Below are 23552 nucleotides of genomic sequence, written 5' to 3'. Positions count from 1 at the left end.
AGGGGGAGGGGAGTTTATAACATCATTGATATTATTGGTTGGGAAGGGAAGGGAAGGGAAGGGATTTACTACATGCAGGAATGGGTGTGGATTCGGCATACTTCCCTTTACTATGCAGGTGGGTGCTTGGCGATGAGATGTAACATACGTATGCGTAGTTAGTAAAGGTTACGTTTACGTTTACGTTGGAGTATATGGAGGTAGGTGGAAAGCGGGGGAGAGGGTGGAAGCGGTGCGGAATTGGTGCGCGTGCGTAGAGTGTGTCGATGCCAATGCCGGGCGCGGACACGGATGGAAGAAGAGAGGGGATGGGGTTGCTATTGGAGTATACTACTACTGCTACTACAGCAATTGCATGGGGAGGTGCGAATCGGGCCGAATATGGGGAGAGCGTTTGAACGGGAAACGATTATCAGGCTAGGTGGGGTTTGCTTTTAGGTTGCACGTGCCTGATGTCATTGAGTAGTGGATGGGAGTAGTAGTCATTGTTGTTTGTTTTGGCTTATCTTGTTGCATGGGTAGGGAGGAATGGGGGTGATGAAGGTTTGGAGTTTTTCTTTCCGAATGGCTGGGGAGAGAGGACAGGGGAGCCACGGGGTGGCTTGGGATGTCGGCCAAGACTGTATACGCAGTAGATATGATTGTATGTGTACCACAATGTGTAATGGTCGTGTGTTCGCGTGTCTAACGGTCTAACGGTCTAACGGTCTAACGGTCTAACGGCCTGATGCTCGCATGTCTCACTTTCTTTCCATCAGTCCGACAACACGTGAGAACGACATGTGCACATTACCCCAGCATTGTGACAAACCCAATCAAACAATCCGGGTTGTCAATACCCGGGCGGATGAATTTTTATAAATCTGTATTACTTATACACATCTGTACGATAGCCCGTTCCCCCTGTGCAAGAGTTACATATAAAAAGAACAGGGTAACATGAACACCCGAGATACGACCGTATACCCCCAGCCTATCTACCTTCATCGGCCCTTTACGGCAATGCGGCACTCCCACATCCTATGCATAGCTTGCCCACCCCATGTATAGCACTGCCAGGTTGCGCTCATCAGTAGCTTGCTGGATGAGTTCATTGACAGTGGCCTTTGTGCTCAATGTCTTGCTCAACTTCTTCTCCACAACACTAAGCGCTCTACCCGCCTCACCGGCCTGGTCTTCCTTCTCCCGTTTCTTGTTGCTCTCATGCACGACACCTGCCGCTTCCTCGACTGCCGCCACTTGGCCCGAAGGAGCAGGTGTACCCCCAGGCGCGACACTGGTCGAGCGCGCGGTACCGTTGGCGCCGGTTTCTTGATTTGCTTCTTGCATGCGTTTTGCTTTGGTCGGAGTGACGCTCCAGTTAACCAAGGGGTCGTAGCGCAGAACATTGAGCAGAGTCATGATGCTTTCCCTTTCTTCGCGAAGCGTATCCATAGTGAATTCGCAGCAGCGCCGGAAAACCCCCTCTGTCTTGGTGTACCCCATACCATCCACCAGGTCACGCGTCAATCGGAACGGGACCACTTCCGGTACCGGCAGAACCCGACCAGCCTCAAAACTCACTCCAAGATCAATGTGCACTACTTCACCAGACTTCTCGTCAAGCAAAATATTGTGACAATGGCGATCGCCCAAACCAAGTACATGACCTAGGATGGAGATGGCAGCCGTCGAGCGCGTGTACGCAAGACGACGCTCGAACCATTCGTCAGGATCTTCAAAGCGCTCGAGCAGGAAGTAGCGCATTACAGGATGGAAATTTTCTGCAATCTTCTGCCACACCTTGACTCGTGTAGTGAGAGAGTCCTGTTGGCAGGCGCCAATCTCTTTGCGACATCTGTCGGGCTTGTAGTCATTCGGATAGTACCTTTCATGAGCCGGCATGACCCACAGATGCAGCGGAACAGTGTTTTGCACAAACTCCATCAGCCCAGATCTGGTTGAGAGCGGTAACACCTTGTAAGTACGAATGCCAAGGTTTCGAATACGCGTGGCCGTGTGATTCTTGAGCAGTCGTGAAACCTGGTCAAAGACCTGCTCCATGATGGCATCCTGACGTAGGTCGTCGTTCCCGGACTTGAACAATTGCTTGTAAGGCCGACCGTCGGTACCTTTGGCAGTGATGATCTTGGGTGCACTGAGGCCGTTTGCGATGCTCATCGTCGATTTGAAACCTGCAATCCTCGGCAAATCACTATAGTTCATGTTGGGCCGGACTTCAATCTGGAGTGTAGCAGGAGGTACGTTCAATCTAGGCACCTTGCTGACCAAGTCCTTGGACTCCTTGTATCTGTCGAGCTGCAGCTCGCGTCCTTGCTGTGTGCTCTCTTTTTCGCCCTTGAACATGGCGAGATGGTGGTAGATTTCATTGGACTGGGAGATGGAGCTCCAGTATGGTCGGGCTCTCTTGTCACTGCTCAGGGCAGTCGCAAGACCAGACGCGGCTTTCTGGCGAGACTTTGCCGATTCATCCTTAGCTCGGACGACATCCTCCCTAGTGATGGCGCCGACTTTCATCTGAATGGCAAAGATTTGATGCATGCCGTGATATGGGTGCTCTACACAGATACGGAATACAAGCTCCATCAAGAGATGCTGAAAATCATTCTCCTCCGCTTGTAGTCGCGATGAGAGCTGATTCATCAACAGTGCAAACTTGCCGCTCGGAACGTCTTTGAGATATGTCTTTACAGCCTGATTTGCTAAAGGAGTGTCGCAGTACTCCAACCATAGAGAGAAAACACGGAGCGCGTCGTTGTTGTACTCATCACAGGCTGAAAGCGACAAGAGGTAGTTTTCTAAGCACTGACGTAGGAACTGCTCGCGTCCTTTGCGCATTCTTTCGTACTCTGCATTGTCAAGGTCATACCAAGTTTTTGCTCGACGGGCGTTCCGATGATATGTCTCTCGCATTCCTCTGCTTTTGTCGGTCTTGGAAAGCTTGGTGAAGTCATGGTATTCCTGCAACTTGCGGTCCATCACGGTCTTGATACGATCCATATCTTCGGCTGCTTCAGGGCTGAGAAGTTGTTTGTCACAGAATAGCGCAAATTCGTGGAAAACTTGGCCTGATCCTGAGCCTTGTCTTTGGCCTTTGAGCTCTCGGATTGCCGGCTCGAGGTACTCGTTCATGATTGTGTCGGGTTTTGCCAGACGAGCCTCGGCGAGATGGTGGCCCTAACGTTATCAGCGATGAGATCAACAAAGCTAGTGTATGTTACGTACGAGTCGAGCGAGTAGCACGGGAAGACTTAAATCAGCGTTCTGAGAATCAAAGTTGGCGTGGTCGATCAGATGTTGCCGCATTCGAATCGAAACCTCAGTCTCGCCCTGTTCCCAAAGGACGTTTGCTACCTCATGTTGTGCAACAGCTTCAATATCCAGACCTATAGCCTTGCATTGCGGTACAATATCGGAAAGATAAGTTACGCTTGCAAGCGATTCCTGGAGGGCGCCATGCTTTCTGCACACGCTAGAAGATGACACGAGGGCCTCGACTTCCATACCACGGATGGTTGCAGTTCTTGTATGCAGAGAGTTTACAAGAGCGGGATTAGAGCTAAGCACGCTGAACAGAGTTTCGCGGCAGGACAAAAGCTGGCGCACATCGCTAAACCTGGGATGGGTAAGTAGTTGATCTACGGAGCCATTGAGGGTTACTTACTCGCCAGCTCGCATCCATTTTTCCCGAGATTTCATTCGATCCCAGGTATCTAATAGATGCTCTGAGCGCTCAGTCATGATGACTTCTTCTGCCTCCGTCAGCACCCCCAAGGTGCGCAAGTGGACCTTAGTTGGGACGGATGCGTTATTCTTTCCAGCAAGAAAGTTCATCGTTGTTTGTAACTGATGACTAAAGTTTTCCCGAGCCTTTTCAACACTCTTTGCATAATGCATCCCTTGGAATGCCTTGAACAATGTACTTGCTTCCGTATTGTTGACTTCGGGAGCCTTTATGTCCCATTGACCTAGCTTACGTGCCGTGTGGAGTGTACTTTCAACTATATCGTCTCCTGCATCGTGGAATTGCTCGTTCAAGAGCAGAGAGTGAGTGACACTGTTCATGTTGAGCATTATTAGCGACTTCACTGTGCCGCGGGAATCAGTGGGTTCCAATTCGTTTCGCCTACGCATTTGACTGTCAAGACGAGCGCCACGAAAGAGAAGGCTTTTCACGCCATCTCCCTCGTAGTCAAGACGACCAAGGACAGACAAGAGACTTGAGCCTCGATCGACGCCGTAAAACGAATCAGGCTCATCGAGATTCTTGTAGATGGAAAGTTGGAGCTGCAATGGTATCTTCGGCGGTTCGACCATGACGGATGATCTCCTTATGCTGCTTTTCACCATAGGCTGGCCAGACGAAGTTTCTGCAAACATGAGCGCACTTCTGTACATGGCACATGCACTCGCCGCCTGTGATGCTTCCAGGTAATTGACCTCTAACCACTTGTCTCGATCCACTCGGGTAGCTTCTTTTGGTATTGGCTGGCTACGAAGGTAGAGGATACACTGTACGATGATGCGGACATGTGGTATCGTGGCCGAGCTACAATCACGAAACCAACTGGCTATGGCTTTTGAAAAAATGTCGCGAACACTTCGATCTTCTTCAAACTCATCAAGAAGGACAAGATGAAGTATATATGGCAGGAGCTTCTCGGCCATATGGTTTATACCTATCAAGAGATCAGGAAGAGCATCGAGTACTGGGTCTTCAGTTGCAACTTTGCAGAGTGCTACAGTCAAGTCTCTCACCCAAGAGACTATCGGCTTGAGGGGTGTGGGTGACACCGCCTGTTGGAGTCCGTCTGTCAGGGGCTGCGCCGGGTTGTCTGGCTCTGGCGGTTTGTACATAAGAGCTTTGGCGATTGCCTCCGGAATAACGCGTTGCATTTCAACCATGTACTGCGAGTCTGGAACCAAGCGAGAGATGAGGCGCCGCACGGCATCCTCAGCTAGACTGACTTCTGTTCGGTCATCGCTATAAAAGAGATCAATGACTTCCTTGACGATGGCCTCTCTTGAAGATGTTCCAAGAGTAGACTTTGAGCTTTGACTTGAGGAAGCCCAAGGCCGAGCTCCAGCAGAACTTTGTTTAACTTCTCCAAAAGCACTATATGCCCGGCCTAAGACGCGCGCCGTCCATAATAGATAACCTTCACCCACTTTGCTTCGTCGACACGACTCCCAGACAAGGGGCGCAAACTCTGCAGCGTCGCGGTCCAAGCCAAGAATGTCATCCCGTGCAGTATGGGCTGGCTGAAAATTCTGGCAGAGTAAGTCCAGAGCAACGTCTCGTGATGTTTTGTTCAGCAGTTTGCGTCCCGAGCGGACATCATCTAGAATCTCCAACAAGAGCTTGCTCTCGTCGCTACCACGGAACGAGTTGCCTTCTGCATTAACTTGCGAGGCAGCAGTGGTAATGAGTTTGAATGCTTTGACAGCCGAGGACCGTTCTATGGTAGCAATCGCCTGGGCATGAGCTTTTAGATATTCGGTGAGCCATATATGAAATCGGGTGGCTGCATTCATAGTCGTCATGTGTTGCGACTGTTGAGTGGTGCTTTCCTGCGAGGAGCTTAAAAACACTCGAAGAGAGATGAGAATTGACAGCCCGATACCCGTCACAAAGCTCAGCTGCTGGCGGAGGTACTCAGCTCCATGCTCAAATAAGTACTGCATGATTCCCACCGTATCCTCTGTGCATTGTACATCTGTAAGAAAGGGGCGTAGGGATTGGAGCGTCATTTGTAATGGATAACCTTCGTGGGCGATTGGACCAGCCAATGCAACAACTACTCGGATTTTGCGGATCACCGACCTTGCATAGAGAGAACCAAGGGCTGGATGAATGCGATCGAGGAGAGAACGCAACACAAAGGTGTATGTGCTTGGAGACCAAAAACTAGTAGGCCTATCGCCTGTCCGTCTACATAAGCGCTCCAGTTGATCTGGTAAGTAAAAGGCAGAGAATGAAGGCTCTATGCCCATATTGAGGCCTTGCGCAGATTGACTGATCTCAGTGATTTCGGCTAGAACTGCTGCGGCAGGGTTAAAGGCAGGTTTTTTGTCCAACGACTTGCCAAGGCGTTCTTCGTGATCGATGGTTTGAAGCATATGTCCAAGTACCTGGGGGAAGTGCTTCTGTATCAAGACATAGTACTGATCGCTGCCGACCATCTCCTTCAGCAGATTACCGAAGCTTGAGTCTGCTTTGTTGCGAGCTGAGCCTCTGCATGTATCCCATGCTATTGTGTATGCGGCTGCCTTGCCGATATTTTTCGACAATAGATGTTGTGCTGAATAGCCCAACTGGCTGGCCAGGTACTCCACTTCATCTTTACGACCAAACATGATTGCTTGTCCCACGACCTCAGCTTCTATATCCCGTAACAGATCCGGAAGAGAATCATAGTCGAAAATTAGAAAAGGGATCGCACTGATCTCCTGACCTCGATCCAACCATGTGAAGATAACTTGGGGAGCAAAGAGTCTGAACAGGCTCTGTGAGTCACCAAAACACCTGGATTGAGCGACCTTGGAAATACAGCGTTCAGCATGAAGAGCGGCCCCAGGTATCGTTCCTGCTGTTGCGAAGATGCGGTATACGCTATGGCGTAACAATGTGTGCCATTGAGACGCCAGCCGCGAGAGGACCAGTAGTCGAACAGCGATGCCTTCATTGCCCTCATCATCTCCAGGAAGACTACTATCGACGTCTTGTAGTATCTTGTCGTGCTCGGACAGGACAAAATCCTCGAATATCCTCGGTAGGCGTTCAGCGATATGGTATTTGACGGTCATTTCGCCACTTGCTAGGAGCTCAAACAAACTCGTGCGCACCGAAGGGACCTTACGGTTGTGTGCAAAGTCAGGATGGTGCTTGAGTAGACCATGAAGGAAGATAGCAATAGTTGTCTGCAAATTGGCTGAGCGTCTTACTCCTCCTTTTTCCATCTCCTTGACGTAGTATACATATAACGCCTCGATGTTCTCATAGAGATCTTGGGCCTCCCGATCGACGGTATCAGGTGTCCAAACAAGCGTTGTACCAATCAAAACCTCAACGAGCATACTATTGGCAACTTCTGATGTGTTGTATTCGCGGGCGCGAGGATCAATGAGGGCTTCACTAAAGCGCTCTAGGAGACTTAGGCAATCACTTCTGGAGATTTTCAGGTTGCTAGTCCATAATGCGCGAAGGAATTGTCGTGAGTAGAGCAGATCGCTCTCCGAAAGAGACGCCAAGTGGTCTGTGAATCTAGCCGGAATCATTCCTTGGTCTGGTTCCGGGCAGTCCATTAAAGAGGATATAAACTGGAGGTATGTTGAGCAGGAAGCGCGCAAAGCCGATATGTCATTCTCTGCTTGGAGGTCGTGACGGGGTACATCATTGTCGAAAACCGGTGCTCCTACGGTCATCTGTGAGCCAGAGGCATCATCCATCTCCATAAAATCCTCATCCTCTGCATAGAATGATTGCTTGACGTCTTTGCGTTGGCCGAGAGCCGGGGACAGGTGCTGAGCTACTAAATGGATGCCAGTTCGCTTATAAACATCAGTACCCCGGCCTTGAAGTGAACCAATGTCAGGAAGGCTCTTCGTGCAGACTGCAAGGACGGCATCAATCTTGTATTGTTCTGTCTGCAGTTTGGTTAGAGTGATAGAAAGGAGATCAATTAGATCAATCACGGATGACAGGAGAGTCGATACTCGGCGGTCGTCCGGGTTTACAAGCGCAGCGACAGCTGGGGCAACGATACATAGATTCGTGACGATCCGCATCATATCCGACGTAATGCCTGCAGTATTTGTTGCAATCATGTCTTTCCAACGTTGCTTTGCCTTATCGACCTCTGACAGGCAGAAATCAAGTATCTTGTTTCCCGTTTGTGTAGGATAATAGTCGCTTGTTGGCTCCTCGGAAGCAGCGTGCTCATAGGCAGTCTTTGTCGCGGAATCCTTTATGGGTGGAAGAAGCAAGAGGTAATGAGCCAAATCTTTGTAACGCGCTGTATGAGTCTTAGCCTGCGCTACGGGTCCCAATACAAGAAAGGTTGCTGCTTTTGGTGGAGCAAAAGTCAGGTCAAGACAGGTGTAGATAATACGTAGCACATCGCGAGCATTGCAGTGGTGCGCAGCCAGCGAAGAGTATATTCGCTCAGACCATGAACCTTGAATATTCTTAGTTGAATTCTCGAGAACGTATGGTAGCACCTACTTGGGGTCCATTTGCCAAGAAGCCAATTCAAGATTCGCTCTGCAGTGGAGCTGAAATGGGTTGGATTCTCCTTGACACGCTCCTGTAAGATGGTAGTCATCAATGATGAGCTACTTTCGGTGAGTAACGCAGGTCCACTCAGTTCAATGGATGCAAGTATGGACTGAGCGGTCCCTGATACCTCCGAGAACGGAACAATGTTGAGTCTAAGCAGGACGTCCATAAGATGGCATGCCACGCGAGATAAAGAAATGGAAGTGACTGATCGGGAAGCGCTCTGCCAGGCGGATATCCAATAAGGCAGAAGTGACGAATGACTTGCTGATTGCTGAAAGGCAGCTCTAAGTGGAAGTTAGATAAAGGTGGTTGCATACGACTGTGACACTCACCCAGCCAAGCCTAACATTGCCCATACGGAATGTACGGGGTTTTCGTCAGAGATGCATGACGTAAGCTTCTCTAACATAGGTTGGAGGTCCTCCTCACCGAAAGGACCTTGCTGTGTCATGAAGGCAATGATTTGTAATGCTGCTCGTTTGGCGTTGGATCTAGGTTCAGATACGTGACGCAGGTATTCTGAAAACAATTGAGTAACACGAAGACGCTTGCTAGAACTCTCTTCAGTATCGCTGCGGTCGCAGGCAGTGGTACGCTTTCGTTGGTCAAGCATAAAGGAGAAGCGTGCAATGGTAGCGACTGTAGACCAGAGCCCTTCGTGACGTTGATGCTCTGTGTCCATTGAGAAAGCATGAGTGTGCAGTGGATGAGTATCGTCAGTATGAAAACCTAGATGACTCAAGCAGAGATGGTCTTCTTCGAGATACTGGTGAGCGGTGGTTTCTTGTCGGCGTCGATAGTCGCTATACATGGTCTCGATGAGCACCTCAAGATCCGAGCTTGTGGTTTCATCGTATGCATCATTGAGGAGACTTGCGATATGTGCTTCAGTATATGTCAAGGTGATTAAGATTTCGTCTCGCAGTATGGCATCAGACCACATAGACTTTAGCAGGGGAAGCAATTTACGTGTCGTCCGCTTAGTCAATTCAAGGGACTGCAGTGCAGTGCGAGCAAGAACAGAATTCACGGCTGCAAGTGCTGCCACGACAACGCTGCCACGCCCGGTCTTGTGTTGCAAGTAGCGCAACAGAGAAGTCAAGACGGCCTCGGAGCGATCAAGCAGTGGCGCATTGGAGGCTTTGACAAGATGATGGATGCAGTGCACAAAATCATCTGCTGCGTAGACATGCTCTGCAACGACTGGCTTGGTCCTCGACACAGCCATACGAGGCGACGCTCTAGAAGAAGGGAAGTCGGCAGGCTCGAGTGGGGTGCGAGCGCGGCTTGAGGTGTTAGTGCTCCAGCTATTCTGAGGCTCACCTTCGGCGGCAGTGGGCTCTGAGAAGAAGCCAGCCAGTGAGGTGATACAGAAGTCCACTGCATCGTCCCAGCAGTCTTTGGACAGACGCTCAACATGGGGCTGGTATTCGAGGAGTGAGCGCAATGTCTTGGGCAGGTCTTCTAGGAGCGGCTCGACCAAGCCGCTATTGGCAGGCAATACTTGGATGATGGTGTCTATGATGATCTCTACGGTGGAGCTCTTGATGGTGCGCACGCCCGACGCAATGACATGGCGCAAGGCCGAGGCGGCCAAGGGAAGGAGGGCAGCCGTCTTGGGCGTCCTGGCCTTGTTGCGCACAAAGGCAGCTCGTTCATCACGCAGACATTGGAAAAGAGTCTCGCATAGGGCCAGGTATGCCTTGTTGCCCAGCGCCTCGAGGCTGGGCTTGCCGCGATTGTGCCTGAGGATGTGGATGAGGTCTTTGAGGCCCGTTGTTCGATCGGCCACACGTGACGACTGGATCAGGACTGCGCGCTGTTAGCACCTACACATGCATCCATCCAGGGCCGTTGTTTGTGGGCGCTCACGCTTTGCGTCCTGGATGTTGGTTGCCCCCATGGCTATCGCTCACTACAGCCACTGCTGCGGATGCTGCACCGTCTCAGAGCAGTCAATGGCGCGAGGCCGGAGTTGGCATGTCGCGATATCTGCAGCAACTATTGGGGGAGACTCTATGGCCGCAGCATCTCTGTGCCCATTGCAGCTCGTGTGGGTGCGGAGTTTAGGGCGGAGGTGGTGGTGGTGACGGGGGAAGCGCGTCTAGGGCTGGCCCACAATCGGCGCTAAGAGCTTCTCGCGTTGGGAGAAAGTCCATCGAGCTTCACTGCTGCCAAAACACAAAGACACCAACCACGGATAATGCGCCAGCCGATTGCGCGACACTCCCATGGCTGAACAAGACAGCCTCGCCGCCCTCCAGGGCCTCCACCGCGACCTATGCGCCCACATCGACCTGCAGCTCCCGGTACTCGAGCGCCTGCTACTGAACCTGGAAGCGCATTTGGAGGAGCTCAAGACGCTGCTGGACAAGAAACCAAAGAACGACAAGAGCAGACAGGCTCTGGCTTCCGGTAACAAGCCCGCCATGCTGCGTGCAGAGACGAGTGCTGACTGCGCCAGGCAAGATTACCATTGACGACAACGAGTACGAGGTCAACGACGACTTCAAACAACAGACGCTTGAACTCGCTGATGCCCTGGATCTCGATGAACTCGACGCCGCCGCCCTCTTCCTCGGCGCCCAAACCGAAGCCCGTGAGCTAGACCGCTCCCAGTTGCAGACGGCCGTCATCCGCTTCCACCGCCGCCGTGAGTATGTCCTCCTGTGTGTGCGCATCCTGATGAAGACGGCTCTGGACAGCGACGATGCTCAAGTCGAGGGGCTGCCCGTGCTGCAGGAGGCTGTTCAGATGATTGTCGGTGTACACGGCACAACAAACTTGGCCAATGCCTTTGGTTTCTGGGCCAAGTGCCTGACGAGTATGGAGGCAGTGGAGAGGTGGCTGCAGTTCATTGCCGAGCGCGTACAGAGTACCCAGGTTGTGGGCCAAATACCTCTGCCCGGGTTTGTGGAAATTATGGACTTCCAGCGCCAGAGCCTGACCAGACAGCACGAGAACCTGGCTGCAATTTGTACCCATATGATCAAGCCCGGATACGTCAATCTCGACAACTACAAGTCCTTGCTTGCTCGCGCCAAATCGCTCGATCGACATGACCTCAATACCATCCATTACGTTCCCATCCTTCTTCGGCTCACGTCCTGGGTCGCCTCGGACAGCAACAACGTTACATTGAGGGAAGCGCGGAACTTGCACGACTCGTTGATGAGTGGACGTGAAAGCGACAACTGGCTGCTGAGGAATCTGCACGCGGCAACATTGACTTGGTGGCTGGCAGAGTACAGCGGACGCTATATGGACCCTAACACCCAAGACGCTGCGCTGCAAGGCATCAACTTCGATGATGAGGCCAATGCCCGATCTGATGTCTTCCTCAAGGCCCTCGGTGATGGCGCATTCCATTTCATGCTTTCCGTCAGCCAGGATGTCCGCCCAACACGCTGGTATGACCCCCAGAAGACTAGCATGTTATCAACGCTCTTGCAAGACACAGCTGTCTTGAGCCGAGACTCCGTGCAGCCCGAAGACTTCTTCAAGAACCTCCTCATGGAGCAGTTGCAGACGTTTGTCGATTCCTTCATCACACACATGCCGGACACGCTACGCAAACTCAAGGCCGAAGAGGACGATCAGCGCCGACGGCTGCAACTCCACTTTCAGCGATCAACCGGAGAGTACCCGCTGCATCTGGAGCGATTCATGGTGATTGTAGCCTATGCATTCGATGGTTTCCCCGATGCCGCCGAAGACTTCTGGAGCGACAAGGAGAGTAACCTGTACGGATTCCTACAATGGGCAGCCAAGCGGCAACCTACCCCACGGATAGCTATGTTTTGCGAAATGCTGCGTGCTATCGGTACTGGAGACACGAATGCAGAAGCTGCGCATCGCTTCCTGCTTGAAGAAGGCGCGTCTGCTTCTGGCAAGATCCGCCGAACCAGCTCGCTCAGTTACACCACAATCTTCAACGAACTGAGTGAGTTCGAAAAGGACATTCATGAACCGAAGAAGGCCATTCAGGCTGGCGTATATGCTGCCGCCACCAACCCAATTGACCAGATTGTAGAGCCCGAAAGTGCGACCATGCTCGAAAGCTACTTCCGACTCATTTCACATATCTGCCGACAAAGCCCCACCGCCCGCAACTGGATACTCGAGGTCAAGGAGTTCGACTTTGCCAACATCTGCTTTGGCCTCTGCACTGACAAAGTAGAGAGCGGATTACGCGCAGCTGCTTTCGACGCCCTATCTGCCCTGCTTGTAGGCAAGGATGCTCCACGTGCCAATGCTATGTGGTTCATGCTTGACGACTGGACTGTTAACGGCTTCTACACTGGTTCCAAGCAGAACAACACTCTGGGAGCTGCACCGAGAGATGACTTGTGGCCCACGCTCGCAGACGGATACGACGAGTCCATCGCCTTGGTTCGCCTTCTCCACATGCTGGTAGAGCCCTACCCCGAGAATGAAGGCTTAAACGACAGTCTACCATTCCCTGAAGGCTTGGGTTCTTCACGTAGAATGCCCGGTATTGAGGGCTTTATCGACTTTGTCATGCAGCATGTGTTTGCAGAACGCTCTTTGGATGTACTTGATCCTCTGCAACGCAACGTCATGCGATGGACTTGCTTGCGCTTCATGGTAACTTGTCTCTCGACATTCAATGAGAACCTCGTCGTCTTCGCAAACAAGTCTAGCATACCTGTTGACGATGTTATTGATCCTTCATCCCTTGCTGTTTATGTTGCGCTGCACCCGTTCGCACGCGTCATGGAATGGCTTTTCAATGACAAAGTCCTCAAGGCCCTCTTCGCAGCCTCCCACCACGATGTGACTATAGTCGATGCTGCTCCGTCAGACTCGCCCTTGATCCAATCTCTCATGCTGAGCATTGAGGTGATGGATTGGGTCATGAAGCTTCAAGCTACGTATCTGGACATCGTCAGGCCAGTACTTAAGCAGCAGACCTCTTTCCAGCATTCTCCAGTATCAAATCTATCACTAGCGTCTTTCGAGGACGCAATTTTGAACAACCTTCAAATCGTCGTTGATCTTGGCTTGTACTGTGGCACAGGCCATGAGGCCTTGACGATTGCTTCTCTTCAATTACTGGAGAAGATGGCTTCGTCCCGCAAACTTGCAGTCTCCCCTGCAGGATTCGGACAACGATCCGGCCGAAGCAAGATTGTCGGTATACTGGAGAAGGATAATGAAGCAGAGCGTATTGGCAGGTCTCTTTCGGGTCTGATGCGATTTAGCGCCGAAGAGCTTGAGGCTGGAGAAGAAGCTTCTGGATACATTGTCAAACTTCGCATCTTGGATTTCCTGAACAGTTGTTTAGCTGCTGTATCTCTCCGGCCAACAATAGCTCACATTCTCTTGGGTTTCTCGTGTGGGACAAATGCTGTCCGAATTGCTGACGACAGTCTTTGGTCCAATGGACAAGCTCTCTTCCACAGCATCCTTCTGCTGGGCGTCGAGTACCCGGACAACGACGGAGAACAATTCTTAGCATGGAGAGCCGCGATCAAGACCCGGTGCTGGCAGGTGCTTCAGAAACTCTGGCGCTCGCCTCTGACGAGTGCTATCATCATGGGGGAGCTGCGCGACAACGAGTTGCTATTTATCGAAGCACCCCAACTCACTCCAATCACTCTCGAGATACCCTGGGACGGTATGTCTCTAGCTCAAGGACTCGAAGTTGCTCCTAGCGATTATTCTGCATTCTTCTCTGGGCCGCCAGCACTTGCCCTACAGAACTTTCTTCAACGTCGTGCCGCATTCTTAGATTATGAGTCGAGAGAACTTCGGTTGACAGTCAAAGAAAACATGCCGACAATGAAATCCAGGATCCAATCCTTACTTCTTGGCAACACCATTAGACCTGGCGAGGACGCTGGAGTGAATCCCAACATTTTCGATCTGTTCGATTTCATGGAGCTGGCCTACCCAGAACGCGCTTTGCCAGATCAGCACAAGTTCTTTGAAGGTGTGAGCCTCGAATCATGCCAGGAAGAGAAGGAGGGCTGTACACTATACTCAATACCGCTACTAGAGCAAGTGATCCGACTGAAGCTAAAGTATTGGAGGAAGGATGGCTTACTGAAAGAGGAGGAGCAAGAGATAGAGCTCGCTGAACAGGCTGAGCTTTTGATGGCCATCTTTGTTGACTGGAATCGCCGCACCCAGCTCATACGCTATCACAAAGAAATCCTCCAATCTTGGGTTCAAGTTTTGATGGTAGCGGTGCACAACTGCGACTTTGAAAACGGAGCTCGAAGCTCTTTCATTCTACAGACCTTGCAAGCCATCCTTCCGAAGCTCGAACAGTCATACGCCACCGACATACTCACTGCTCTGCAACTCGCCAGCCTTGCCGAATCGCTCATTCAAAAGATTGACTTCGAGTCCACAGCCTTCGACAAGACCGGCGACTTTGCCAACGACCGATTGTCACAACTCTTCCGTGCTGCACTGGTCGGTATTCATAGCCCAGTCTCTACAGCTGAACTGCGGGAATACTGCTACCAGATTTGCTTCCGCTACATGCACGGTACCTTCCAGAAGGCAACGCCAAACTCCGTGCTTGGCCGTCACACACTCAACGCAATCAGGAACTGTGGAAGCCATATGCTCGAAGTGATTTGCGACGATGCCTATAGTGGTCAAGGAACGTGCAAGGTCTCTGCGTTCCTTCTCCTCAATGCATTCGTAGCAGTTGCGACTCGTCAGTCTTCCAAGTACATACTGGAAAGCTTCGTTTCTCTCAACTTTATCGGTGTCCTGGTTGACAACATCAAGCATATCCCTGAGGAACTCCGCGCTGCGACCGCGCCACAAGTGCCAGTTTTGCTTTCCTACTACGACGCTAGTCTTGCGCTCCTCCTCCGTATATGTCAATCCCGTCTAGGAGCGGCGCACGTGCTCAACGCAGGCCTCTTTCCGGCTATTCGGGACTCACATATCTTCTCCGTAGACCCTGACATCGGTCTCGAATTCGACGACGCGAATGCCTTACGCAAATATTACGAGCTCATGCTGGCTGTGCTACGAGTAATTAATGCCGCAGTCATTGCAAGAGGACGACAAAACGATCAGACGGTGTTCCAAGCAAGAGAGTTCTTGAAGGACAATAGACATAGCATGGTTAGCATCTTCAAGAGAAGTGTCAATGTAGGTGTCGGGAAGGGTGAGGAGGTACAACAGGACCTGGTGGACTTGGTGGATTGTTGGACAGTATTGGTTGACGTTACTGGATTCCTACAAGTAAGTCTGCGTAGAAACGGGTTCAGCCGACATGTCGCTAATGTGTTGCAGTACGAAGATGAGTCAAGCCTGAAGAAGGCGAGACCAAACATGTTCTCATAAGCAGTACATCTGATTAGTGCTATGGCCTGGGGGATGGGATCATGTGTTATGCACTTGACGGGTACGCTCTGTTATGTAATGTGTAGAAAAAGCACTTTTGAAACCTTGTTCGATTTGGCTCATTTTCATCCTACCCTATCACACGACACTGTGCATCGAAAGTCTCCGTGTAGTCACATCATACATATCACCAAGAATGACGGTTGGGGGAGGGATAAGCAAGCCACAGGTCTCGGGTGAGACTTATCGATAAGCGCTCCTCGGAGCCTACATCATCGCCGCTCCCTTGCATTGTCTACCCAACCAATCATGCCAACTTGGCGCCGATGGAGCAATATGCCTACGGGCGGAGGAAAATTCCATCCTCCCTCCTTTTTGCCCCAATCCTTCAACCCGTACCCGGTCATGCCACACCTACATTTGGATACAAAATGCTGAGATGAGTGTCTCCAATACCGGTGCATGGGTAAGAGCGCTTGTACACAATGGTGTATCGCGGCAAGCCTTCAGCTGCATGCGCTGAATGTAGGAAACTGCGCAGCCGGGTGAGTAGTCACTTTCACGGGGAGCACCCCTGTTGTATCCACCTTCCCTTTCCTTGTACTCGAGTTTATATGACTCGCCGACTAAATAGCAACTGCTGTTCGTCCTGTACGCTCCTACATCACTGATACTTATTAGTGTGACAAGAAACAGCCTGCCTGTGGACAGTGCATCAAGGCTGGCCGTAGCTGCTCAGGGTACCGCAACATGGTCGACCTCATGTTCCTCGATGAGAGTAGCCGAGTGGTTACACAGAACCGGGGTCGCATTTCGGCCAGGAAAATGCTTCTGGACGATGATCATGCCAGCAAGATGTCAGTTCAACGACCCAAAAATCAAAAACCACACGAACCTCCTTTGCGATTAGCTGGCTTCGTCATGTATCAGCCTCTGGACGATCTTGGGGTCAACTTCTTCATGAATAACTTCATCGTGGACGATCCAAACATGTCGTTGATCCACTATCTCCCCGGCTACTATGCCAGATCAGGTTTCTCTGGTCCTGCACTACGACAGATGTGTGCAGCTGTCGGGCTAGTCAGCCTTGCGAACAAATCTCACAGGAAGGATATGCTGGATGCAGCCACAAACAACTACGCTACTGCAATACGAGTTATTAACGCTGCTCTATTGTGTCCAAAGAAGGCAGCTCAGGACTCTATACTTACATCTATATTCATGGCAGCCATGTTCGAAGCCCTACTCATCCCACGGCATGTCGGCATGGATAACTGCTGCACGCATCTAGCAGGTGCTGTGTCAGTGGCACACTTAATTTTGAAGCAGGAGAGACAGACCGATGTCACGATACAACAATGCACGGCACTAGTTAAGACTGTCATCATGAACTGCTGGGTTCAACAGATATCTCTACCGCCTAACTTTTCCGAGTTTAAGAATCTAGTGGAAAAGAAAGCTGCACGCATTTCGGTACACGACATGTTCTTGAACATCGTCATGGAGTTGCTCCAGTTCAAGAATGAAGTTCAGAACTCAATACAAAACGACCCTGCTGCTATTATAGGAAAAGCTTTGGCTATCGATAGCTCTCTAGAGGATTTTTCCCGTACATTGGACCGTCAAATTCCATTTGAATCTGTTCAAATACCTGCTGATGAGAGTGAATGCCTAGCATACAAAGGATACTATCATAGTAAGTATCCACGATCAAGGATTCATTCATGTCCATGTCTAAACCATATCGGAAGTATACCCTCAACACCTCCACGCCCATCTATGGAACAATGTTCGTTCATCCCGCATACGCCTCCACCAGCTCACCATGCGGCAATCTCGATGTCTCGCGCCGACCCCAAAACTAAGCGCTCAAGAAGCAACATCCGAAGCAGTCATCATTGCAATGGCCACAGAAATGATCGCGAGCGTGCCCCAGCTAGCAGGCTACCTCGAAGACCTTGAAGCACCAACTACACCCGTCATACGCACCGCACCAACCCCAGAAGGTATCTCCTATGAACTGAGATATCCAACACAGCGATGTGCCGCTGCTCGCACCCCCGAATCCAACCCTCACAGTTTCTACCACATACTGTACCAGCTGTACATCTACGGAGCTGAATCTTGTTTACCACAATCAATGAGGCTCTGGATCCAGCAACGTATAGCGTGGATGGAAAATAAAGCAAACCCCGTTGAGCTGGTGAGCTTGCAGGACATAGTCAGGCGCCAGCTATGGAGTGTTTCTTCAATAAACAGTGATAAACAGTACGTCCATTTCTTTTTATGAAATTTGGTCATTGTTTGAGCAGAACCGAAATCACTGACGCGTTTCATAGATTTGTTGAGTTTGTTGGCGAAGCGGAGTCGCCTGCTTATTTGGCATTTGACGCCAACGCATGCGCGATAGAGAAACCGGTGACTACGGGGTTTCGAATTGGTGGGAATGACTTTTTACATCGTGAGGCGGTTTCAGCGGGGGGTATGCATAGTTGTTCTAGTGTTGCCTGCAGTATCTGTAATCTTTGATGAAAAGGTGATTGCATTGGGCTGTTGTTAGGTATGCGCCACAGGGTACAGTTGATCGTTGATCTTTTTTTCCATATGTTGGTATCTCGGTTAGTTAGATAGATCGGGGGGAAATTTAGAATTTGCCACTGAGTATGTCGAGTCTATTAGACTTGGGATCAATCAAATCAATCAATCCGAGGGTCATTTTTGAACTGATTGACCCTGGAGGACCTCTGAAATTGAATTAAATTGATTGATCCATATTTTGGTTAACTTTGATTATGTTTTGATTGAGTTTCTTCTTTTTGATTCAAAATTCCCTCATTTAGTAAAAAAAAGCTGCCCAGCTCAACGCCAAGATGCTGCCATATCTAGTTTACCTACTCACGTGATTCAATCTATCAACCAAATCAATGAAGAATTAACAGATTGACTGACCACAAGTCTGGAGTCTACATTCACATGGTTGTGGTTAGTGTTGAGAATGCAATGTCTCTTGGTGGACCGGAATAGCCGTATAATAAGAAAGTAGCTCCAGCAATCCCCCATACCACAGCTCAAATCATCATAACGGCATTGTAAATTCTAGATCAGATCAAGCATTTTTATCAAGCACAGCGATGTCCATTCATACCATGTCTGCAAACGTATTATGCGCTTCCAATAAGAAGGTAGTAAAAGTGCTATACGCTACTCAAAGCGTCCTTAGCGATACTTCAATTGTTATTTTTTCGGGTCTGTGATCTGGGCTGTAATCTTCAGAAATGTAGACAGAGGCTGTGGTTGGTTTAATTCGCTTTATTCTAGGGATAAATAGGTCTAAACAACGTTGACTGGCTGGGTATAATACGTTTGCGACCGCGATAGTGGCGAAAACGGGAATGTTATCCGGGTCCACTGAATCCTCGCTTATCAGTGTCAGGGATATCACGTTCGGCTAGTGGGGAAGACGGGAGGGCGCGGACCTAGCTCGGTTACCCGCTGCACCCCCCCTTACGTTATCACTCGAAAGGTTTAGCGCGTATGTTAACGTCAAGCCATGCCCTGTAACTTCTTGGACGAAGAAACGATAGGTTATACGAGGTTTTATTGCCGCGGAAACGAAGAAACAGAGGTGGGCACACATTTGGCAATGCGTGTTTTGCAGGAGGAGGATGTTGTAATATGCGTTTTAGGAGTCATTAGCCGTTCAGAGGAGCAGGAGGATGGCGAGAATGGCGAGTCGCAATAGTAAATGCTCTGTCAGGAAAGGTTAGGCACAATACTCCTTTTGATCGAATGGAATAGTTTCGTAAATGAATGATTCAAATATTGGATGACTGAAGAATACCGATTATTCGTATTCATCACTTTCCGACATGGGTACTGACTCGTCATGGTAGTCCGACTCTTCCACACATTCCACGTCGCTTTCTCTCATTTCAACTGGTACTTTGCTTTTGCCCTAGCCCTTGCCATGTCTCTTGGTATAGTCGACCGTGTCGGTGGCCTGTTGTTGGGAGTTAGAGGACTCTGCTAGAGAGCTGGCCGTATCAAAGTCGTAAGAGTCAACTCTGCGCCTGGAACGAGAGCCCCGTAAAATCGATTCGGATTCTGTACGGGCCCTCTTTCTCCACTCGACAATGGTAGTTGCGGCGTCTCCCTTCTTGTGGCTGGGCCCAGTCTTGCGACCTTTTCCGCCACAGACTGGAGGGCTGGCATTTGTTTTGTTGCCGGCACTCGATGCGCTACTTGTGGGACTCTTGGAAGTGGAGCTAATTCGTTCAACCCAGCCAAAAATCGAGGTCTGGTTGTTTGCGGATCCAGTCTTCTTGCGGGGAGTGTTGGCAGAGCTTGAACCGAGAGAGCCCTGGGATGATACCAGTATTGCCGTCTCTTGGGTAGTGACATCTTTGGACTTATCACCACTCGGATCAACATCGACAACCTCCATCGCCTCAGGGTCAGGTTCCGATTGCTGGGCGTTCAAGGGTGCCATCAAACCCGCCCTGTTCACTACAAATGTGACGGGGCGGGCACTCTCTCCGCACGTTTGGATTGAGTCATTGGGTTTGCCCTTTCTCTTGCTCTTTTCGGGCCCCTTGGGTTGTTTCATGGTTTCTTGCTCAACTTATGAACGCAGCTGACCTGTGGCTGGAAAATTGATGCTCACTGCCCACTCAGGAAGACTTGCGGCCAGGGCTTTCCAGGTTGCACGGAATTTGGCCGTTTTTGGCGCGGGGCAGTCTTATGAATCAGTGCAATGTTTGTCTTAAGTAAGTCCGGCTTTCCTGCAGTTCAAGCAGCGGTGAGATTCTTTGTTGCCTTTGCTTGGACACAGTTGAGTTTCTCCTCCAACAGCATGATTTTTAGCACAAATAATACACGGCCAGCTCTGGTCTTTTCTTAGATGGAAATCCGGGCATTGCTTGCTGTCATAAATATGGCCTGGGCCACCACATTTCCTGCAGAATACGGGTGTGACCCGTTGATCATAAGCCCAAGCTTAATCAGTACGGCTACTACTTCAATGCACATCCGATCATACTCACATAGCCATTTCATGGTCTCCTGCAAAGTACAGAGATTTCTGGCACGCCTTTACGGCCTGAAATGGAGTCCTGAAGTCCCACAAGAGTTTCTATCCCACGTACTTCACTAATTTCGAGACCAGTCTAAGGTCTCGTCTCTTCGAGGTAGCTCTTACAATTCATCAGATGATCGTCTGGAATGTCGTGTTCGTGCAAGACGACCCAGTGGTTGTCCATTTTGATCGCTGATGTGGGTTCAAGGCCAAGCGCTCTCCTCATAGCCGCAACGCTCTCCTTTCTCTTCAGCTCTTCGTGGACTAGAAACGAATCCGTGAAGTCGGCGAGTTCGTTTAAATTGAAGTTTATCCGAACAGATATGGCTTGGTCGTAAATATGGCCTAGCGACCGCCCCATATGCAGCCTCGTAGCGGGTATCGTTTTCGACGTCTTCTCAGGGTCAGCCGTGGTCAGCTTAAGCACGACTCTGAGTAAAACCGCATTTGACGAGCGGACTGGCGTATGCTTCCGCCGTTTTCCAATGAAGACCTTCAGACATTTGGGTTCTGCCGTCAAAAATCCATGGGTTTGTAGCACTGCTTGGTCATTGCAGACGCTAGCTCTTTCCGTGGAGTGACTCGTGGTCAACTGAAATACCTGGATAAGAAACAGCCCTCATCAAACAAAGCTGTCACTTACAATTAGCTGTATTCACCACAACGCAGTTGAAACAAAATATCCTGTATATAAAAGTGCTAGAGTTTTATGTATGGGTTGATATGCTGTGAGAAAAACGGGTATTCTAAGATTCAGCGTTGTTACTACCTACTGCTCTGGCTGCCTGGGCGATCTGGTGGAGGATGTAGTGTTCGTTACGTGACTATGCGCCCGAAGACGGAAACCCCATCACCGTAAGCCCTGTGCCTCACCAATTCGTAGGGAGTGCCTTCCAAAGCGTGAGTTTCCTGTGACGACCCCTCCACCGGTTGAGGGGCCGTGCTGTGGCTGATGTGAGCTAGTAAGCGGCGCGAAAACGGGGTACAGCTTTAGCTCTACTGCAGGTTGGAACATACGACGGAACATGCTGGGATCAGAACCAGGTATGTTACGGCTATCTTGCCGTCAGCTCGGAACATGCTAGTCTAAATTTATTAGTAGTTTACCACTAAAAGAAGACAAGATCTCCCTTCTTTTGCTCGCTTACATCCTACATAGAACAGTTTTTGAGCATCTTAAAGAGTTTTTAATAGCATATAGCTCTATAGCAGAAAACCGCAAAGACCCACAAAAAGTTCCTGGTAGAAGAAGGCACGAATGGCTATTGAATGGAATGATGTGGGAGGGGCGTTTTTAGTATAAAAAACTGACCAATCCAGCATTTGTTACTTCACCAAGGACTCCAACATGTTCCGTCGTATGTTACTCGACCGTTCCCCTGTGGTACCTATCCGCTATGGAAACTACAGCGCCCAGAGCTAAAATCGTGTCCAACGGGGTACGCAGCAAGTACGCGATGATTTTACCGTTAGTCGCCCTGGCGTTTCTTTTTTGCATTTCAGCTGTCTTCCACAAACCCACTCGCCTTGCATACGAAATCGAGATGACAAATTGAGATGTGCAAGCTGAAGATTGTACCCGCGGAACCGGGCGACATAGCCGCCGTCCGACATGCCCCTGTCACTACACCTAGGACATATGCAATTAGGGAAAACTGCAAATTGTCAATGCTTGCGATAGTTGCAGTCCTGCAGCAAGATCGCCTAGAGAAAGTTTATGTTGCAGTCGTCAATATTAACGCTACACCGGGTAAAGAGATCCTGAAACACCAAAGTATGATCGAGACATCATCACGCGTGGTTGATCAAAAAACGATTTTTTTACATAACAGGCTCTTGGCTAAGTGAATCACATGTATGCTGACTTTTGGGCTCTGCCTGTGCGTAAAAGGTATATATTAACCGTAGAATCCGCAAGTTATGTCTTTTCACAATCGTGCTTTTGAGCAGCTCGACAGTTTACTTCAATAAATTCGAGCCAGCAACGGAAGAAAGCGAGCATTTCCGACAACGGAGTGAGGAAGAAGAAGAAACAGTTGAGAAGCTCTCAGGTAATTTCGCGTCATAATATTGTTCGCATAAGTGGAAGGGTTAATAACGTTTTTGCAGCAACTCAGATCCTTGGAGGGAGGGAGTATCTCCCACAATCCGTACTGCTCTGTTGACTTACTCGAACAGGAGACAAATCGGAATAAATCCGATGCTCGTAAAGAACCGAACATTGATGCAGGAGGGGAAACCAAACCTGGACATGTATGGGCCAATTTTTGGAATGGTCAAACTCCAGAAACCCCCGGCCTGGATGATGAAGAGTGTCACATCATTTCAGTACAAATGAAGTGCTCCTATTAGCGCCTTTTGAGCCTCCATAATTGGCTGAAGATACAAAGTCGACTGCCCGATACCATCGCCATCCAGGATCCTCCCTTGCAGCTCGCCTTTTCTCCTGTGTCACTTTACAATACCTGGTTTCGTGGAGACAATGGCAATGGTGACTGTGTTGCGATTGCAGGGGAGGATAACTCTTACTACCGCCTCTATTCCCCCTATATCCGAAGGCGCATAAGAAACGGGCTTTGATTGAAGAGAGGAAGAGAATAGAGGACGCGAAGTAGAGACTCGAAGATCAATTCGAAGGATGCAAACAGCTGTCAAAAGTTGCATTTCTGGTACACCAGTCCGTTGAGGAATGGGCTGTATCCGGACCTCCTACATTGCCCAATAGAGGCCTTGTAGCGTCACTGCACATCAAGATCGACCTAGGCGAACTTGTAGTCCACAATTTCTACAATCACAACCACCCAAACGGTCGCTTGGATGTCGCAGATCTCATAGATCCTTGTGGCAATGAGTACCAGACTC

General features: G+C 50.0%; 4 protein-coding genes across 4 annotated transcripts; 2 read left to right on the top strand and 2 right to left on the bottom strand.

The window, feature by feature from the left end:
* Window positions 1–824: 824 nt before the first annotated feature.
* On the bottom strand, window positions 825–10337 carry COCSADRAFT_116176 (uncharacterized protein). Its single transcript, XM_007701296.1, has 6 exons — window positions 10154–10337; window positions 8614–10093; window positions 8225–8565; window positions 3665–8066; window positions 3226–3616; window positions 825–3177 (listed from the first exon to the last, which is right to left on the bottom strand). The coding sequence occupies exons 1-6, from the start codon at window positions 10182–10184 to the stop codon at window positions 1021–1023; spliced, it is 8802 nt and encodes a 2933-aa protein (XP_007699486.1). The 5' UTR covers window positions 10185–10337; the 3' UTR covers window positions 825–1020.
* Window positions 10338–10461: 124 nt separating this feature from the next.
* On the top strand, window positions 10462–15746 carry COCSADRAFT_141326 (uncharacterized protein). Its single transcript, XM_007701295.1, has 3 exons — window positions 10462–10696; window positions 10746–15514; window positions 15566–15746. Exons 1-3 carry the CDS (start codon window positions 10513–10515, stop codon window positions 15614–15616), a joined length of 5004 nt encoding a protein of 1667 aa, XP_007699485.1. The 5' UTR covers window positions 10462–10512; the 3' UTR covers window positions 15617–15746.
* Window positions 15747–16008: 262 nt separating this feature from the next.
* Window positions 16009–18358, top strand: COCSADRAFT_141322 (uncharacterized protein). Its single transcript, XM_007701294.1, has 4 exons — window positions 16009–16161; window positions 16298–17312; window positions 17368–17884; window positions 17956–18358. Exons 1-4 carry the CDS (start codon window positions 16102–16104, stop codon window positions 18143–18145), a joined length of 1782 nt encoding a protein of 593 aa, XP_007699484.1. The 5' UTR covers window positions 16009–16101; the 3' UTR covers window positions 18146–18358.
* A 1213-nt stretch (window positions 18359–19571) lies between these two features.
* COCSADRAFT_356212 (uncharacterized protein) lies at window positions 19572–20336 on the bottom strand (the record flags this gene model as incomplete). The annotated part of the gene is made up of 1 exon (XM_007701293.1): window positions 19572–20336. The coding sequence occupies exon 1, from the start codon at window positions 20220–20222 to the stop codon at window positions 19572–19574; it is 651 nt and encodes a 216-aa protein (XP_007699483.1). The 5' UTR covers window positions 20223–20336.
* Between the last annotated feature and the right edge of the window lie 3216 nt (window positions 20337–23552).

Source organism: Bipolaris sorokiniana (genome assembly GCF_000338995.1).
Source record: "Bipolaris sorokiniana ND90Pr unplaced genomic scaffold COCSAscaffold_6, whole genome shotgun sequence".
Taxonomy (NCBI): domain Eukaryota; kingdom Fungi; phylum Ascomycota; class Dothideomycetes; order Pleosporales; family Pleosporaceae; genus Bipolaris; species Bipolaris sorokiniana.
The sequence above is the reverse complement of the archived record's forward strand: the minus strand, read 5'-3'. Positions and strand labels throughout refer to the sequence as shown.

Bases quoted from the DNA above. Each gene is read 5' to 3' on its own strand.
- COCSADRAFT_116176 (XM_007701296.1), bottom strand. From the start codon at position 10,184: ATGGGGGCAACCAACATCCAGGACGCAAAGC. The intron at 3,617-3,664 runs GTAAGTAACCCT...TACCCATCCCAG, and splicing joins AAATGGATGCGAGCTGGCGA to GTTTAGCGATGTGCGCCAGC. The intron at 3,178-3,225 runs GTACGTAACATA...TGATAACGTTAG, and splicing joins CCGTGCTACTCGCTCGACTC to GGCCACCATCTCGCCGAGGC.
- COCSADRAFT_141322 (XM_007701294.1), top strand. From the start codon at position 16,102: ATGGTGTATCGCGGCAAGCCTTCAGCTGCATGCGCTGAATGTAGGAAA. The intron at 17,313-17,367 runs GTAAGTATCCAC...CCATATCGGAAG, and splicing joins ATACAAAGGATACTATCATA to TATACCCTCAACACCTCCAC. The intron at 17,885-17,955 runs GTACGTCCATTT...CGCGTTTCATAG, and splicing joins TCAATAAACAGTGATAAACA to ATTTGTTGAGTTTGTTGGCG.
- COCSADRAFT_141326 (XM_007701295.1), top strand. From the start codon at position 10,513: ATGGCTGAACAAGACAGCCTCGCCGCCCTCCAGGGCCTCCACCGCGAC. The intron at 10,697-10,745 runs GTAACAAGCCCG...TGACTGCGCCAG, and splicing joins CAGACAGGCTCTGGCTTCCG to GCAAGATTACCATTGACGAC. The intron at 15,515-15,565 runs GTAAGTCTGCGT...AATGTGTTGCAG, and splicing joins ACGTTACTGGATTCCTACAA to TACGAAGATGAGTCAAGCCT.